A 19,990-nucleotide genomic window follows, 5' to 3' on the forward strand; every position below is an offset into this window, starting at 1 on the left:
AAATGATTCAACCTAGGTTTACCGTCTGAGAAAATTTTTTGAAATCTGGTTTTTATACCTGGTAATGTGTATAAAACGCAAAGGCTCCTCACCAAGGTTCCAGTGGCATCCCACCAAAGTCACTTATTTATCTCTCTACTTCCCCTTCCCCTTCTCTCTGCAGACCACCATGGTTTTCCGAGTCTTGAGTTAATTTGGCTACTGTTTTTGCAAGCTCATTTGCTTCAGTTATGTCCACAGGGGAGTGAGATAACCCAGTAGCGGTCTCTCACTTCCTGACTTACTTCACTCAGCTTCACTCCTTCTGTGCTGATGTTCCAGGTGACATCATGACACCTTTTACGTCCAGTCTCTGTAACACTGCTTCTTTATCCAGTCACCTGTTGACAAGTATTTAGGCAGATTACATACTTTGCTTGTCAACAGTTTGTCTGTTTTCCTGTCCTTCCCATACATGTATAGGGTGGAGTTGCAAGATCTCTGGCCTTGCTTAGCCAAGTTGCTAAGGCTCCTTTTCCTGTTGTGTACCTAACTGGTCTCACCATAAAGGAAAGCTAGATTCTGTGCAGTTTTTAGTGTTAGCAGAAGAGAGCACCATCAATCAGGAGGACTCAGCTTGCAGATCAAGGATGAGGAGACTAAGTCTTGTGGAAGCCGAGTCGGGTCCCCGGGAGTTGTGGTGACCACCCCATGGCTCACTGGGCAAGGCGTTTGACCATCAGGTGGAGATAGAGAAGCCACTTTGCCTGGGGTGGAGGTGAAGGAGAGAGCAGGGCAGAACTTCTTTTTATAAATTTTGTTATTAGTGATTTAATAATGATTGACAAGATTCTAAGGTAATGGAGGTATGATTCCATACAATTCCCACCACCAGTGGACATTTCATGGCCCACACCCTCCATTGGAAATTTCCCTATTCTTTATCCCTCTGGGAATATAGACCAGAATTCTTTATGGGATGCAGAAGGTGGGAGGTCTGGCTTCTATAATTGCTGCTGTGCTGAGCATAGAAATTGACAGGTCGATCCATCCCCCCAGCCTGTTTCTGTCTTTCCCTAGTGGGGCAGGGCTCTACAGAGGTGAGGTTCCGGGACACATTGGTGAGGTCATCTGCCCAGGGAAGTCAGGATGGCATCATGGTAGCATCTGCAACTTGGTGGCTGAAAGGAGGTAAGATATAAAGCAAGACGTTGTTTAATGAACAGGAACCCAAAGGAAAGAAACAGAGCAGGTGAAACTCTAGGGGTCTTTGGGTGGGAAGAAGCTAAGGTTTTTGTTTTAGGTATGGTCCAGGGGACCCAAGACTTTAGTAATTTTCGCATGGCAGAACTTGTAAGAGACTAAGATATTTCCAACAGCACTTGTCTAAAGCAGCCCAGGAATGAACTGAGCAACTCCCTCTCTCTCTCTCTCTCTCTATATATATATATAAAAAGAAAGAGAAAGAAAAAAAATAAAAGAGAGAGCAGAAGAGACACCAAGTACTACTCCACCATCCATGGAGCTCCCCTGGAATTGTCCGTGGTGCTCACAGCCAGGTAGGTCCTAGTGCACATGCTTTGCTGCCAATCCACCTTCTCAACCCAAGTTTTTATTTTATCTTTTTATAAGTGAGAGATACCACAGTACAGTTCCACCATCCATGGAGCTCTTCCCCATCTCTGTCCTTGGTGCTCCAGCGTGGTGCCCAGGATCCAGTGCTAGGAAGGGGTGTGCCCTGCTCCCTCGAAGCTGTGTTCTGACCCTCACTGTTGTAAATCTTTGCCGACAGGCAAGGAGGGAGAACCATAGACCACTGCCGTCTCCACCAGCAAACTGAGCCCCACCATGGTCAGCCAGGGAGGCGAGGGGTCTTGGAGACAGGCGCCGAGCCTCTGGATGACCTGGAGAAAAAAAAATAAATAAATAAATAAGTAGAAATTCCATGTAAGGGCTCCCAGGAATATCTGTGTCTATTTAATAAATTATTTTCTGAAATGCCTTTTCCATTTTGGTAGTGGAAGTTTGAGAACTGTTTGGAGTGCTATAATTATCTTTGCTGGGAAAAAAAAATACACATGGCAGTATTTTTGTTTTTGCTGCAGGTCAAGTTGTAGTTCAGGGTGGAAAGCAAATAGGCCCCTTTGCTCAGCTGCGACTGGAATATTTGCCGTCTCAGTGCCCGGCGGGTGCGGGGACGAGGGTTGGCGCCCTAGGTACACAGAGCTCACAAAGGCAGCATAGAAACGAGGGGCCTGCTGGGGGCTGCCCCACCAGGAGGCCCCTGGGGAGAGAGGGAGGGGTGGGAAGGCCCAGGCCACTGGGGGTGGTCTGTAAAGGTGGGGACACCTGCCAGCATTTCATGGGAGGGACAGTTGATGGCCTTCCTGTGCTGTGAGCCCATGGGTGCTGTGACCACGGTCCCTGCAGGTGCCCCGATGCAGACAGAGCCAGGTGGCATCGTCAGGGTGGGGTTCCTGTCTGAGGCCACCTCCTCTCTCCTCTGCAGACAGACCCGAGACTGTTCTCACCACAGTGGCTCCTTTCTGTGTTGTAGGAATGAATAAGGTCATGGATACTGACCGGCCTTCGTGGCACTTGAGGGAAATGTGTGGCAGATGTATGCAGGGTGCTGGGGCATGGTGGCTTCCTACTGTCACTTTTGTCAGTGACAGCAGACAAGGGGTCACATCTGTGCTTCTTAGGGCAGGGCAATCTTTGCAGAGAAGTGAGTTAACAGAGGAGCCCAAGAGGGCCTTGCTGTATTTGCCTTTTATGACATAACTTATACACAAAATGGTCACATGTCATAGTAACATCACATTCCCGTGGTGCATATGGTTGTATGTTAGGCTTGTTCCTGTTACATATGTTATGTTCCTGTTACATATGTTATGCTTTATTATACATTTGTGTTTTAAGCTCAGTCATTTGTTACATACAACTAATATTGTATATTCTTTTTAAAAAAACTTTCAGAGATATTTTCATTTATTTTTGGCTAGAGACAGAGAACTTGAGAGGGAAGAGGGAGTTAAAGGAGGAGAGAGAGATACCTGGGTACCTGCTGCAGCACGGTTCCCCCCCGCCTCTTGCAGGTGGGGACCAGGGGCTTGAACCTAGGTCCTTGTGCATAGTAACAAGTACAAGTGCACCCCACCAAGCAGATCACTACTCAGCCCCTTATAATATTCTATGTTCTTTTCACCTCTGAAAGAAATCTTACAGACTATATACTTTTCTTGGTTCCTCATACATGTAAGATAACACTGATGGACAACCTCACTAACTCAGCTTCTTCCTTTCTTTGAAAGAGAGAGGGAGAAACACCATCTCTGCCTATGGAGTTAGTTACCCCACTGCCATTCTTGGTGCTCCATGTGGTACCAGGGCTCAAACCCTGGACCTCACACATGGAAGCTGTGCATTCTGCTGCCTGAGCTGTCTCCCAACTCCTAAAAAAATAGTTTTGTTTGTTTAAAGACCAGAGCACTGCTCAGCTCTGGCTTATGACGGAGCTGGGTATTGAACCTGTAACCTTTGAGCTGCTGGCATGGAAGTCTTACATAACCATTATGCTGCCTCCCCAGCCCCAGAATAAGTATTCTTTCTTTTTGATTAGTGATTTAACATTGATTTAAAAAATTATAAGATAGTAGGGGTATAATTCCATAATATTCCCCCATCAGAGTCCTGTGTATATATATTTTACCTTTTAGTTCCTTTCTAGTTCATCCCTACACCTATTACTATTTCCAAGGGTTTTTCCTTTTTTCCTCTTCTCTCTCAGATAAGCAAAACTGTGCCTGGTTCTTCTGGTGTTGAGAATTAGTATTCTTCTTCTTTTTTTTGGGGGGGTAGGTGCCTGCACCACAAATCCACTGCTCCTGGAGGCTCTTTTTTCCCCTTGGTTGCCCTTTCTTTTTTTTTTTTTATCGTTGTTGTGATTATTATTGTTGTTATAGCTGTCATTGTTGTTGGATAGGACAGAAAAATGGAGAGAGGAGAGGAAGACAGAGGGGGAGAGAAAGATTCTTGTGAAACTACCCCCCTGCAGGTGGGGAGCTGGGGGCTTGAACTGGGATCATTGAGCTGGTCCTTGTGCTTAGCCCTCTGTGCTACCACCAACCCTGAATTAGTATTCTTATGCCCCGTTCTCATGAGCACACTGAGGCCCATTGGACTCAGAGCCTAGATGTTTTCTCAGAATTGGTGATGGTGATACGAGCTCTCTGTGTTGCCCTTAGATACACTTGACCGCTTTGAGATGAATCCCTTAACTCCTATAACCTGGAGGAAGCTGTGACCCAGAGAGGTCAAGAAAGGGACCGAGGGTCACAGCTCTTGGTGGAAGAGCCAAACAGTTGAACTTAGTCCATCCTGGAACTCAAACCTTCCCATCAGTGGACAGCCATGTGGACCTCCGTGCGAGAATGCAGAGCGGCAGAGAAGTCAGCCTCCGTGAGGTGGCAAGCTTGTGCTGCAGACGAGCCAGTTACCTTCAGCAAAACAGAAAGCAGAAAGAAGGGAGAGGGAGGGGGGAAAAAAGGCCCCAAATTTGTCTAGAAAATTGGTATCTGTACTTTTAGTCACTTTCTTCCCTAAGGATATTCAAACCTCTTGAGAAGTCTAGTGGTGAATGACTGAGGAACTGACTTCTTATCTGCAAAATACCAGGCAAATCTGCACTCGGGCCCCACCCATTCTCTTCCCTTGCTTCCAGTGTCTTCTTCAGTCTTAGTCTGTCATTATTACCACACAATCCAACCACTATTAGAAACACCCAAATACCTTAGAACAGCTCCCCCTTCCTTCCTTCCTTCCTTCCTTCCTTCCTTCCTTCCTTCCTTCCTTCCTTCCTCCCTCCCTCCCTCCCTCCCTCCCTCCCTCCCTCCCTCCCTCCCTCCCATGCCATTTACTAATGAAAGAACCAGAGCATTACTTGGCACATGGGGTGCCAGGGGTTTAACCAAGAGCCCCAGGCTTGCAGTTCATGTGCTGTCTCACTGCTCCTCCTCCCTGCCTTCCAGCCCCAAATATTCTCCCAAAGACTTTAGAAATCCAGCACCCCACCTCTGGGACTCACTTAACCACAGGGCTGCTGGCAGTAAGTACCCTTGGTGCACTGTTCCTTGTGTTTGAAAATGGCACAAGACACATTTTCTTGGATCCCTCCGCCCCTCTCCCATGCTGACCAAGGCAGAGTTTGACAGGAAAAGGGCTGTTTCCTGCTTGAATTCAGCAAGCACTTGTCTGTTTTCCTGACGCTTGGGGTGGGGTCCTGGCACTTGGGCGTGTTCAGAAATGACCTCTGCAGGGCCAGTCCCTTATTGGACACAGGAGGGATACCAGCCTCTTGGTTCTCATTGCCTTCAAGTGTGACACTTGTAGTGGATTTGTTGAGATGGTGCTTACTCAGAGGAAGCCAGGACCATATTTCTTCCTCCAGGGAGGAAGCCTCAGGCTTGGAAGTGACCCACCCAAGCAGCCTAGGAATCAAATGGGGCAAAACAGAGGCTCTGTTCATCCATCCTGAGGGAGGTGGCCTTCCTTTCCCTACTCTGGGAGCTCTTCACTTCGGATTATGACCCGTTCGTTGGCATTTCCAAGCCTTTCTGAAGATTTTTCTCCACATGCTGCCAGAACTGACTTGTGTAGTCCCTAGGATCTTTGCTCGTTGATTTTGTCCTGTTCTTTTAGCGACTTGCTTTCCTTTTCTGCGGACCTGTGTTTTTGGAAGGAGGGTCTCCAGAGAAAGTTGTTAGTAAAATTAAGTGTGTACTCATCCTTTGGAGACCTGTCTCTAGTAGTGGTTCTTTGATCCTCCATCCAAAGCAGCCTTAGGCTTCTCTATAGCTATGTTTCAAAAAACAAAAACAAATACATGGGAGACAGCATAATGGGATCCTCACGCCCCAGGCTCCAGAGTCCCAGGTTCAATACTCCTCCCCCCACACACACACCACCAAAGCCAGAGCTGAACTGTATTCTGTTAGAAAGAAAGAAGGAAAGAGAGAAAGAAAGAAAGAAAAGTGATTGTCACAGTAGGACAGTTTGTGGCAAGCATCTGAATATGTACATGTAATTGTGGGAATGGCAAACGCTGCTGAAGGGGAAGGGGGGCCATGTTTGGCAGTTGTGTTCGGGTTGTGAATTAACTGATGACAAAGTGAAATGTCTCCAGACCTGGAATTAGCAAACTTTCTCAAACCGCAGTGATTTCCAGTTCAGCAGGTTATGCATATGTGAGGCCACAGGGAGCCACATTCAGAACCCCGGCTCTCCCCACTCCCCAGCCCCATCCCCACCTCCTACTCAGTCAGCCAGACACCAGCCCACCTGCCACCAGAGGCTGATTCTGAACACCTCCCTCAGCGTGTTCTCCTTCTCCCAGGAAACTCTGACCTCTCCCAGGGAGGTTCCTGGGTCAGAATTCTTAAGAGTTTAAGCTCCTTCCAATCACCTGGATGTCGGAGGGTAGAGGCCAGGAGGAAGCATAGCTCAAACAGGGCATCAGTCTTGTGCATAGAATTCACCCAGGAGGCCAGGTGGTGTTATACCTGATTGAGTACATATGTTGCCATGATCAGAGACCCAGGTTCAAGCCTCTGGTCCCCACCTGCAGAGGCAGGGTTGGGGGTGGGGGATTGACAAGGTGTAAAACAGTGCTGCATATGTCTCGATTGTCCACTTCATCTCAGTTTCTCAGTCTCTATTCAATACGTAATAAAAATAAATTTTCTTAAATGCCTAGCTCCTGGTGGGGCTGGGAAGTGGTATGCCCGGTTGAGTGTACACACACACACACACACACACACACACACACACACACACACACACACGACCATGTACAAAGACCTGTGTTCAATTCCCTGCTCCCACCTACAGGGAAAACAGTTTACAAGTGGTGAAGCAGGTCTGCAGGTGTCTCTGTGTTTCTCTCCCTTTGTCTCCTCCTCCTCGTCTTTCAGTTTCTCTCTGTCCTATCTAATAAAACAGTGAACAAAAAATAAGGGGAAAGAATGGCTGCTGGGAATGGTGGATTCATAGTGCCTGCACTGAGCCCCAGCAGTAACCCTCGTGGCAATAAAATTAATGCACTACTTCTGGTCCTCCCTCCGGAATGGGAATTCTGACTTTGTTGCTCTGTGGTGTACTCAGAGCTTATGGGCTTCTTACGTTCACCAGAGAGTCTAATGTGTCTTCAGGGCTGAGTGTCACGGTGCTAAAATAGCAGGATAGTTCTCCACCCGTAAGGGGCATGAGAAATACCCAGAAAACTTGCTGGAACCCAGATGGCTGGAACCAGTTTCCAATTAGGCAGGTACAAAGTGGGTCCTTAGAACGTTCATCCCTACAGCGTTCAGAAGTTGAGTTGGCTGTTCTGTCAACCACAGTCCGATAACCACCATGTTCGAGCAGTTCCTCCAAATTTCTACATCTGAATGCCCCCAGGTGGCTTAGTAAGTTGATTCTGTTTCACTAAGTCAGCCTGGGATGTCTCGCTCTGCGCAACAGCTGTAGCAGGGCCCATGGGTGATGCCTTCCCTGCTGGTGCTGGGCCACAGTTTGAGTAGCAGAACTTGGCTTGCTCTGTAACGCTCTGCACAGAGGAGCTGTGTGGCCCGGGAGTGCTCCCTGAGGAACCAGGGGCTCCATGTCCATCCAGCCTGGTCCACTTGGGCAGAGAGGCAGAAAGGACTGGAAGCCTGGAGGGCTCAGAGCTGCTCTGGCACTTGGCCAGCTGTGCTTCACCAAGGTGTTTGAATGTGGTCTTGGCCCAGTTCCATTGTCAATAGAAAACTTCATTATCAAGATCCCTCCCTCTGCTCAGAGGAGCAGTACAGAGTGGTCCACAGCCCTCAGCACAATATAGCATCGCCCAGGGAGCTGCTGAACCACATGGTCCTTCCCAGGCTCCTCCTTCAGAAATTCAGATTTAAATTTATCTGAGTTGGACTCCAGACAGTGGTGAAATTTTCACAGTCAGCTCTGTGATTCTGATACCTGGCTGGGGTGAAAAACCACCTAAAGAGAGTAGCTAGTGTCCTCAGCCTGCACATCATCACTCGCACGCTCGCGCGCGCGCGCGCGCGTGTGTGTGTGTGTGTGTGTGTGTGTGTTTGCTTTTATCTTTGACTAACATATATTTTCACTGTGATGCAGACTTCACGTTAACAAATTTATGTGAAAACAGTTTAACAGGGGCATCTTTCACAAACTGGCAAGACAGGAGTGACAGCAAACACTGGGAAAGGGCAGCTAGCATTTCTAAGAGAGCTGGAATAGGAAATATTTATGGGACTGTATCAACAGGCCTAATTTTTACCCTCGGGGTTATGGTTGCACAGAACAAGTCTTCGTCGCCGCCAGAGCTTGCCAAAAAAGGTTATGATAAAATCATAGCATGTGAATGAAAAGAATGCGCAGTGTAACTTTAAAGGAGTCTCCACATGGGAAAATGCCAGGGTGACATGTGTATCGTGTTTCTTACTGGGACTTGCGGGAGAAAATCAGACCGGAGGGGCCAGGTAGTGGCACACTGGTTGAGAACACAACTTAGCATGCTCAAGGGCCTGGGTTTGAGCCTCCTCTCCCCACCTGCAGGGGAGACACTTCACAATCGGTAAAGCAGGTCTGACGGTGTCATTCTTTCTCTCTCCTCCTCCTCCTCTCTCTCCCCCTCCCCTCTCAATTTCTCGCTTCTGTAAAATAGAAAAGAAAAAATGGCCACCAGGAGTGGTAGATTCAATGTGCAGGCACTGAGCCCTAGAGACAACTTGGTGAGAGAGAGAGAGAGAGAGAGAGAGAGAGAGAGAGAGAAAGGAAGACCAGATACCAGAATACTCCACCTTTTGTTACTTGTTACTTTCAGGTCAAGGAGCAAAAGAAACAGGGACGAGGGGACACTCTTAAATTTTTTTCTTTTTATTTTATTTATTTACTGGATAGTGACAGAGAGAAACTGAGAGGGGAGGAGGAGATAGAGAAGGAGAGAGACAGAGAGACACCTGCAGCCCTGCATCACCACTTGTGAAGTTTTCCCCCTGCAGGTGGGGACCGGAGGCTTGAACCTGGGTCCTTGCACACTGTAATATGTGATAGGTGCGCCACAGCCTGACCCCACCCCCTCGACACTCTTAAGATCCTGCCTTATTTGGCACAGCATATCCATTTTGCATTCTCTGCTGGAGAAATGTATGGACAAGTGGAAAGACAGTCAGATGTGTAGGCTCTGCCTCTTGCCCTGTGACCTTGGCCTTATATTTGAGCCTCTCTTTGCCCATCACCTCCCTGATCTGGTAGGCACAAGTCTTTTTTCCTTCCTAAGAGAGTGTGAACCTCATGGTTCTGGAATCCTCTCAGGTGGCCACCTTAGAAAGGGCAGGGGACGTGGCTCTCGTTGCTCTAGCATGCTCCTGAGAACTCAGCCCCTGGTGGGAAACATTGCCCATCCTGGGATTTTTCTTCTAAGCCTCACCCTGGCATTTTCTCCCTGAGAATGCTGCCAACTTGGGCTGCTGTTTCATCACCAGGAGGTGAGCTGTCTCCTTGAGCAGGCTAGCTCTTGCTCTCCATTGCATCTGCATGTGGTCCCCTCTCTGTCACTGTGTGTGTGCAGAGGCCAGGGCCAGAGAGATTTCCCGCCCCACCAGGTCAGTAGGGGACATCCTGGTCTCTGATTTTGCCTCAGAGCATTTGTCACTGCCTGACAACTCTATTTGCCAGCTCTGTCCTGGAATTGGGCATCCAGAAAGACCAGGACCTGGTTTGGGTCCTCGCTCTGAGCCCTGCCCCAAGGTCTCCAGGTACGTGGAAGTCCTTGGTAGATACTTGCTGGGTGAATGAGTGATAGGGGCACTGGAAAGGACTGATGGATGGCACCACAAGCAGCATCACAAAGAGATGGGTTTCCTGGGACCAAGGGGCTGGTGCACATGTGATGTGATGTGATGTGACCGCCTAGGCTGATAACCTTGCTACTCAAGGACGTCTGTGTAAGGGGCACCAGAGAGAGGTGTGGGGAGAACAGATTCTGTTCCTCTCTGCTCTGCCCAATAATTCTATAATAGCAAGTCAGATCCGTATTTGGCATTCATTGAAGGGTCTCTATACTTGGAACTCCCAAAGATGATCTTAGAGAGAGAGAGAGAGTGAGAGAGTGTGTGTGTGTGTGCGCGTGTGTGTGTGTGTGTGTGTGTGTGTGAGAGAGAGAGAGAGAGAGAGAGAAAGGGAGAAAGGGAGAAAGAGAGAGAAATACAGACAGGGATAGACAAAGAGAATCTCCAGAAAGGGCGGAGAATGCTGCCTGTTTTCCATTGATAGTGGGCCTCATGATTTGTTGTCCTTTTGAAGTAATTACTTTAAGAAGTTTTGACAAAGGAGGAAGACTTCAGAGTCAGATGTATAGGACTGGACAGAAGTTAGCAAGATTTCATGAGAAGCTGGAAATGTAATTTTTCACATTAAAAAAACAGTTATCTCTTAATGAGAAAGAGAAGCAGAGAGACCTTGAGCATTACTCTGGCACATGTGCTACCAGGGAGAGAGAGATTAAGACACTCATGCCTGACAGGTCGACATTTTATCTACACCACAGTTTTTCACTTTCGTTGCTTCTGCTCCACAGGCAGTTTCCCATTTGACTTGGGCTTTGTTGGACTCAGCATTTAAACAAAAAAATTCTTGAATGCGTCTGCTGTTAACGGGTCACAGCTGTAGTTTCCCTGCTGACATTTGGACCCAGAGAAGGTTTCAACCAGCCAAGAGCAGTCCCATGAGTCCAAGTGACCAGGGTGATGCAAATGTCCCATTAGTGTCTTAAAATTGCTTTAACACAAGTGACCCTGTCAATATTCTCAAGGCTGACCTCATACAGGAAGATTAATAACATGAAGACACTCTCTGGCTTTCTCTTAACTACCTGTGTTGCAAGTACTGCTGTTGCTTCAGTCTCTATATCTGGGGTTTATGGTTTGTTTGTTGTTTTGTTGTATATTTTACCAGTTGCAAAGTGTTGTCAGGGCAACCCCACTGAGAAGCTTGTTAATTAAGTTGCTCACTGTATATGGACTTGCTAGATATTATAGGGAAAGAGTCAGGAGAGGCTTCTTTTCAGATGCATATGACTTAGGCCTCAGTGGTAGTTATCAGACAAGTTTTCCAGTGGTGAGAAACATATCACGTGGTTGTAGTTTTTTTTTTTTTTTTGCTTGCCATCTGCAAGGGCAAGAAATGAAGTAAAGACATGGTGAACAAATGAAATCCACTACTAGAATAATTCTTGAGAAAGAGAGAGTCATTAAAACAACTTCTGATCATGTGACTAACCGCTGATGCCACTGGGAGAGGGAAGGAGGCTGTGGGTGGGTCACCAATATGGAGAACTTATTAGAAAAGAAAGAATAGAAGCCAGAGAGATAGTTCAGCCGAGAGATCACAGGACTTGCATGCCCGAGGCTCCTGGTTGCATCCTCAGCTCGACTGTATATACTAGAGCTGAACAGTGCTGTGGTCCTCTTGCTTACCCCTCCAATTCTTGTTCTCTTTTGCTTGTAAATAATCTATATATTTTTAAAGACTTAAAGTGCAAACATCTAAAAATATAAATTGATCTATTGGTTTCAATAGCAAAATAGAAGACAGAATTGCATCAGAATGCTCTCATTGACAAGCTGGGAGTATGGATCAACCTGTCAATGCCCATGTTCAGTGGGGAAGCAATTACAGAAGCCAGACCTTCAACCTTCTGCATCCTACAATGACCTTGGGTCCATACTCCCAGAGGGATAAAGAATAGGAAAGCTATCAGGGGAGGGGATGGGATACGGAGTTCTGGTGGTGGGAATTGTGCGAAGTTGTACCCCTCTTATCCTATGGTTTAGTCAATGTTTCCTTTTTATAAATAAAAAATTTTTTTAAAGAATGCTCTCATTGAGAAGCTTGATTTAATAGTTTGCAGCCCATGAGCAAACAGAGCACACATGTCCTTTTTTAAAATTCATCTATTTAAAAGTTGGCCTCATTTATGCACAGACTTCTAAAATAACAACAACAAAAGTAAAAATAAAGGACTGGGTGGTGATGCACCTGGTTGAGTGCACATGTTACAGTGAGCAAGGACCCGGGTTCAAGCCCCCCCAGTCACTACCCTCAGGGGGAAAGCTTCACAAGTGGTGAATCAGGGCTGCAGATGTCTCTCTGTCTCTCTCCCTCTCTACCTCCCCCATCTCTCTCAATTTCTGATGGTCTCTTTCCAATAAATAAAGAAAAGCACATTTCAAAAGAAAAAAATTAAGACATTAACAGAAATAGAAAAGTATATACGCAGCCTTCATCCCCTGGCAACTGGACAGTAAAACTATCAAAGAGTGAGGTCAAAAGTATGTACCTGTGCAGAAGCTTACTAGCACTCTTCTAATAAGAAATCCAAAAATGAAAGCAACATTAATTGCAGGTGATGTGGAAATGAGTTATATTGAAGGCAACTCACATCAAATATTAGGTTAAAATCAAAGCGTTATTTGGCTAAACTATTAAGGTCGTAACTAAGATCATTGGCATTTCTAAGGAACTGAAAGAAATGTGAACCAAGTGTTAGGCATAAAACTCTAGTGAAAGAAAATCAGTGAAAAGGAGAAAGAGATTCAAAGATTGAAAAGCCATTCGAACACTTCAACTCTGAGACAGTAAGCATGGCCCAGAAAGTGTGATAGGACTTTGAAAATTGAATGGCTTTGGTGCTTAAATATTAAATTAGTTATTTGATCATTCTAAAGGGCACCTGACTAATAGCCAAAGAAATCTGTCCCTCCTTAAAAAAAAAAAGGGAGTCAGACTGTAGCTCAGCAGGTTAAGTGCAGGTGGTGCAAAGCACAAAGACCAGCATAAGGATTCCAGTTCGAGCCCCCGGCTCTCCACCTGTAGGGGAGTCACTTCACAAGCGGTGAAGCAGGTCTGCAGGTGTCTATCTTTCTCTCCCTCTCTGTCTTCCCCTCCTCTCTCCATTTCTCTCTGTGCTATCCCACAATGATGATATCAACAATAAAAACCATAATAACTACAACAATAAAACAAGGGCAACAAAAGGGAATAAATAAATAAAATATTTTAAAAATAGTAATTATGTACTACATTCCAGTAGCATCACAGGTGGGGATTAGTATACAAATATCTAAGAATAGGTAATCCCTGTGATATTTAAAATGCTTTACAGAAGAGAATGAGGTAGAATACCAAACGTTTCATTGAAAAAAGTTCTTCCAACTCTGAAGTCAAGGCTGAATGGGGTTGGCACACATACAAAAAAAGAGTTACAGGGATATATATATGTGTATATGTATGTAATGTAGCGCTAGGTAATGCACACAGGACTTCATGCGTAGGTAATACTGCTAAGTGCCTTTCCCAGCCGTATTTTCTTTTCTTACATTCTTTTTTTTTTATTTAAAAAAGGAGACATTAACAAAACTGTAGGATAGTAGGGGTACAACTCCACACAATTCCCACCACCCAGTCTCCATATCCCACCCCCTCCCCTGATAGCTTTCCCATTCTCTATCTCTCTGGGAGTATGGACCCAGGCTCATTGTGGGTTGCAGAAGGTGGAAGGTCTGGCTTCTGTAATTGCTTCCCCGCTGATTTGTTTATGTCCTCCTCCCTCCTCTTACACTTCCTCCTTGTCCTCCCGAGAGAGAATGGAGAAACAGAGATAAAGAGACCACACCACTGCTCTACTAACCGTGGCTTCTCCCCCCTGGTGCTATCCATGGTGCTCCAGCGTGGTACAGGGACTCAAGTCCAGATCCTCATGCATGGAAAGGCTTTGCCTGGTAAGCTATCTCAGGACTCTGGGGTTACACAGACTATAAAACCTTAATGTGTCAGGAAGTCACATCCATCAGGCTGTCTGTATATATTTGTCCATTACTTTCACGGTCCTAACCTCTTCTCCCGTCCAAGTCAAGCCTATACCCACTGCCACTTCCAAATGCCCTCCTTTTGTCCTCTTCTCTCTCCAGGTCCTGATGGAATTGAAGTTCAGCTCTCTGGTCATTTCTCCTGTCATTTTCCCCCCTTTGGGTGTATGGATCAAAATTCTTTTTTGGGGTGCAGAAGGTGTGAATTTTGACTTTTGCAGTTGCTTATCTGGTGGACATGGGTGTTAATAGGTCGATCCATACCCCAGCCCAAAATGGGGTATATTCTAAGAAAATAAGAATGATACAAAATCAGATTATAGCAGTAGATTAAAGGAAAAAATTCATGATTGTTGTAAGAAAAGCTGAAAGAACAAGTAATGAGATGTTATTAAACTCTTGTGGGGAGGAGGGAAGGGAGATCCTCATTTGGCTTTTTCAAAATGTAATATTTAGAAGGGATCTCCTCTCTCCTCCTCCCCTCCTTCTCTTCTTTCTTAACTATCTTGCATTTTCCCACCTTTCTAGACCAGGAGAATCACTCAGCTCTGACATTTGCAGTGCAAGGGATCAAACCTGGGACCTCATGCATGCAAGTCCTGTTTAACCCTTATTCACTTAAATCCCTTCAAGCTCTTGGTTCACTCAACACAGGTTCCAACAGCACCTGTTACTGCCTCGCCTAAGCCTCTTGCAGTACAGGGACCATTCTTAAGAAGAAAATCAGTTACTCAAGACTTCAGTGGCAAAAACCATCACTTAGGTGACAGTGTCGGAGCTGGGATCTTGCAGAGGATGGAAAGACCAAGACAGTCTAGCCTCAGGGTTTTCAACCTGTGCGTTTGGTGGGAACACTTGTTTGGAAGGTCTAATTGCACATACCAGATACTTTGTAGAATATGAATGTGCTAGGCCGAGATGCAGAATCTATTAAATTAGAGCACACCCATGAGAACGGCAGTTGAGCACCATCTCCGGTGAGAGTCACAGAGCTGGTATGGATCCTAAGACATTCGGTTTGCGGCAACCAGGCCAGCTGTCGATTGATGGGTGTTTTTTTTTTTTTCTTTTCCCTCCAGAATTAACACTGGGGGCTTGGTGCCTGCACTGTGAATCTACTGCTCGTGGAGGCCATTTTTTCTATTTTTGTTGTCGCTGCTGCTGTTGTTGGCTAGGACAGGAGGAATTGAGAGAGGAGGGGGAGAGAAAGACACCTGCAGACCTGCTCCACCACTTATGAAGCTGCTCCCCTGCAGGTGGGGTGTGGGGAGCTTGAACCAGGATCCTTGCTGCAGTCCCTGTGCTCTGCACTATGTTCTCCACTACCCGACCCCCTGATGGGCTTTATAAACACCTTCTTACTAGGTCCTGTCAAGATGTTATGCTCTCTGTCCACCAAAGGGATTCTGAATCCAAAGGCAGAATTCCTCTGCATTGACTCATGCTCTCTGATCAAGGCCTTTTCCAGGGGTTATGCCATGAAAACAGGATGCAAAGAGCCTTCCTGTGTCCTCTTTGCACCCACTCTGGCTGCCTGGCTCTTCCTGTGAATCAGCTGTCCCTGCTGCTGGAATGTTTATTCCCAAAGGTCCCCAGGACCTTTGTACCAACTTCTGACTGGTACTTCAGAGGAAAACCAATCCCCTCCCTTCGCCCCCTGCCACCTGGAGTACCCCCTTTTATGCTGTTCTGCCCTCTCTGAGCTACTGCTTTTATTATGCAAGAAGCTGGTAGACTAGGTAGACAGTGAATGAAAACACAACGACCCAGGTAGAGAAGGACCCCAAAGAACAGCCTCCGAAGAAAAGCCTTGCATGTGGAGACAGGCCTCCTTGCATCTACCTACACTGAGTGGGCTGGAAGGCTTGAGGCCCCATGTCTGCCTTTGATTCTCCTGTTGAACCTGGCGGCACACTTGGTCCTCTTGGGCTTTGCAGTGCTTCGCTTGGGTTTTACTCTGAGGAAGAAGGGGCTTAGGGAAAGCCCCCCCCCCCCAATGCTGTGCATCATCTTTGCTTAGTACTTTCTGGGTCTTCATACCCCCAGAGCTCATGAGCTGCTGTGATGTGCTTTGGGTCTATTTCTCCCTTTTCCTCATAATACTGCAGATTTCCAAAGAGCTCACACCAGGAATCTGAGCTCAAAGCATGAGTTGCGCCACCTAACCCTGGACTCCATGAGGGTCACCCCTCTCAGTCATGTCCCTCGCTATAGATGGGAGAACACCACCAGGTCTGGAGCCAAATCCTGGAGAATGGGAAGGGAGGGCCCTTAGTTGTCTCACAGGTGGAATTGGCGAGGAAAGAGTTTGCACTCAAGGCATACCATAGAATCACATATCTTTTAAGTAGTTTTTTTTTTTAAGTCATTTAACATTGGTTTACCATAATGCAAGATTCTAAGGGTGCAGATTCCCTCCTGGATATGTGTGTGCACAGGCACACAAGTCATGGTACTCTCCACTACCAGAATTCCCATGTCCACCTTTCCCTGATAACCGCCGCTGTAGTAATCACAGACACTTTTTTTTCTTTTTTTTTTTTTTATAGAGTGAGAGAACTGTAATAGGAAGTAGATGAAGAGGGTATCTAAGTCTAAGTAGACACTATTAAATTATGAACTTGATACTGACTCATTACAGACTACTGTGTATTTATGCTTTCAGGTATTTATTTTGCCCTAATTTATGGATACATGTGAACATATGCACTATCTTATAGGACATGGTCTGTATCTAGGTTTTGGGACTTTGTTAGGAAGTGAACCTCTTGGAATGGAATTAGAGAATACTATGAAAGGAAAGGTCTCACTAGAGTAATGAGGGTGAAGGGTTGGCATTCCATGCCTGACGTCTCTGGACACAGTCTGAAGTAAAGCATGCTGAGGTGGTACTCGTTGCATTGATGAGGTTTGGATCGGTGGATGCAATGTTATTTGGTTTGAATTGAGAGAAGCATGCAGGAAAGTGAGCCCCACCCTAGAGGTTCCAGGACTGGGGGAAATAATAGGCTCTATAGTAGAAGTGGGAGGTTCCTGCTGTCTTAGGGTTTAAGAAGACAATAGATAGTTATTGCTATAATCACATTGTTTGGCAATTGGGTTAACTTTGAAAAGTTATCACAGACTCTTAAGAGACAGTTGGGCTCATAGTTGTGTTGCAAATGCATCTCACTTTAGTTCACTCTGTCGCACACCTGAGTGAACTCATCCAGTAGTTGTCTTCCACCTCTTATTTCCCTCTGTGTTGTCATCTCCAGTTCCGTCCGTTTGGTCCCACATGACACTGTTCTGTCTGCTTAGTGGCTGAGTAGTATTCCATTGAGTATATATCCTGTAGCTTCTATATCCACACATCTCTCCATAGGCACTTATGTTGAGTCCATGTTTTGCCTCCTAAGTATCATTTCTTCTTTTTGTTTGTTGTTGGAGCCAGGGGTTCTGCTGTTCTGGGATGACTTTTTCAAATAGAAAAAAGATGTGGGGGGTGCAGGGAGAGACACTACAGCACTGAAGCTTCCACCAGTGCAGTCCATGCTTGGACCTGTGTCATGTGCATGACACAGCAGGGGCACCAGCCAGCACATGCTCTTAGTGTGTTCTTTTCCTGCCCACTCCTCCCTGATTAGCAGCCCCCAGCGCAAGCTTCAGAGTGGACACAGTCTATCTGTGGGTCTGCTGTGATGTTGAACTGTCCACAGGTCTTCCAAAAACAGCCTTAAGGCTCTTTCTGGATGAGAGCCCTGTGGGTAGTCTGTGGCTGGGTCTGGGTTTTAGATCCAGTCTGGATGCTTCTTCCCAGGGCCTTTCAGTCTTTCTGGGGGGGGCTGATGAGCTGGGCCTTAGCTGCCTTGCACTGGTGAGCAAGGGTTGATGGAAAAGGCAGATTCAGACTTGAGCGGGGTGTCCTGGATGCTTCTTAGGAGAGAGCTCTGGAGGCCTAGCCGGATTCCTTTCTCTCCGTCCCTCTGCGGTCAGTAGACAGATGAGCAGGACTGCCCCCCTCAGCCCTGTGCTTCTGAATAGCAGTGCCTCCACCCCCCAAACCACCCCGCCTCGAGGCCCTGAACTAAATTATTTCTTTCCCGTCTAGAAGAGAAGCCAGATTGTTCCAAGGCCCGCTGCGAAGTCCAGTTCTCACCACGGTGTCCAGAAGACTCTGTTCTCATCGAGGGCTATGCGCCCCCTGGGGACTGCTGCCCACTGCCCAGCCGCTGCGTCTGTGACCCGGCTGGCTGCCTGCGGAAAGTCTGTCAGCCTGGCTACCTCAACATCTTGGTATCCAAGGCCTCGGGGAAGCCGGGACAGTGCTGTGACCTGTACGAGTGCAAGCCAGGTATGTGCCAGCCTCCATGCCCGCCTCTGTCCTCCTGTTGCTCCCAGTGGCCAGACCTAGTCTCCAGAGAAGCTGGACTATCCCCAGGGATAGTTCTCTGGGGCCTCTGTGCCTGCATAAAGGGACCAAGCTGCTTTCTCTGATCTTGTGCTTGAAGGGGCCAGGTGGTGGTGCACCTGATTGAGCACGCCTGTTACTATGTTGAAGGACCTGGGTTCAAGTTCCCAGTCCCCACCTGCAGGGCTGCAGGTTTACAGATGTCTCTCTGACTCGCTCCCTTTCTATCTCCTTTTCCCCTCTCAGTTTCTCTCTTGTCTCTATCCAATAAATAAATACTCAAACTGCGCTTGATCAAGGGAGAAGAGAGGAGGATTCAGGTGCTGTAAATAGGATCAGACTCCTCCTTGGTAGCTCTCTCCCCCTGAGAGGCGTGACAGTTCAAAGCAGCTGTCACCCATACACCAGGAAGTTATTTCCAACCAAACAGGTGTCCCCGCTCTTCAGACCCCATCTCTCTTCTTGTCTCCCCCGTCCCCTGGCATGCGTTCGCTCGGTCATCTGTGCCCTGTCTCTTGCTCATCTGATTTCTGGCCTCCCTCCTTGCTCCGGGGCTGCTTCTCTCCTGTGATCTGAGAACTGGCTTCGACAGAGATGATCTCCTCTTTTCAGGCCTCTGACCATCGGTCAGGGTTTGCATTTCAACTCCTCCATGGCTGCTTTGAGACAGACAGTCCCTTGTGCTCCATCTCTGGAAGTTTCTATCATGTGACTGTCATCAGTTGACTCTCTCTCTTTCAGTCTCTTGTCTTCATCTTCCCCCTCCAGTCTCTCGGCCCCTTCTTTGATGCCCCACACCTTCCTGTCGTGAGAGAGAGGCTCCTGGCAGGGGTTCCGGGGAGCCAGGCGGCCTGCAGACACAGCCTGGGAGCCGGGGCCTGCCGTGGGTGCCTTGGGATGCACAGGCTGTGACAGTAAATGGTGCTGTGTTTGCCCCTTGCAGTTTTCAGTGTGGACTGCAGCACCGTGGAATGTCCTTCCGTCCAGCAGGCAGTGTGTCCCCTGGACAGCTACGAGACCCAAGTCCGGCTCACGGCGGATGGCTGCTGCACACTGCCCACGAGGTCGGTCTGCTCCCGGTCTCCCCATGCCCCACCCCCCAACCCTAGTCTTGGGGGCCCCAGCACCCCTCTGCTCATGAGGCAGCCACAGAACAATGAGGGGTCCTCACCTGCCTGGTCCCTGGGGGCAAAGCCAGGTGCCATCAGGTTGGGCAGCTCCTGGTCCTGACTGAGATCTGGCGGGGAACTAAAAGAAAACAGTGGGGTGTCCAGGCAGGGGGTTGAGGAGAGGAGCTGTGGGTCCTTGCTAGTGAGTCTGAGAGCTGCTTCGCCACTGGGGCCAGTGGAGGACACACAGCAGGGGGCAAGGAGTGACCCTGGGGCATCCCAGCCCTTCTGCTCACCCGTGTCCTGCTCACCACCTCCCAAGGAGCCTGCATCCATGTTGTGCTTTCCAAAGGAAAAGCCCACTTCCCTCTGACTTGGTGGGAACAGCTACAGTGATCCAAGACATAGTGACAGGACAGCCACCTAGCCCAGCCTTTCTCCAGAACCTGGGGGAGGGGTGTCATTTGCACCCCCAAGCCCCATAGAGCTGCACCTACCTCTGTGTGTCTTAATATATTTTTCAGGGGGGATGGGGACAACTCTGCTTGCAAAGGTGGGGTGTACTTTCTGTCTCCCTTCCTGCCCCAAGGTGC

At 47.6% G+C, this 19,990-nt stretch overlaps 1 protein-coding gene across 1 annotated transcript in view; it reads left to right on the plus strand.

The window, feature by feature from the left end:
* CRIM1 (cysteine rich transmembrane BMP regulator 1) overlaps nt 1-19,990 on the plus strand; it is a 179,642-nt gene that overhangs the window by 83,332 nt on the left and 76,320 nt on the right. Inside the window, exons 3-4 of the mRNA XM_007521003.3 lie at nt 17,989-18,231; nt 19,232-19,352. Coding sequence (XP_007521065.1) covers nt 17,989-18,231; nt 19,232-19,352 — 364 coding nt within the window. The remainder of the gene's footprint in view (nt 1-17,988; nt 18,232-19,231; nt 19,353-19,990) is intronic.

The sequence above is a fragment of the Erinaceus europaeus genome, chromosome 3 (genome assembly GCF_950295315.1).
Source record: "Erinaceus europaeus chromosome 3, mEriEur2.1, whole genome shotgun sequence".
Lineage (NCBI taxonomy): Eukaryota > Metazoa > Chordata > Mammalia > Eulipotyphla > Erinaceidae > Erinaceus > Erinaceus europaeus.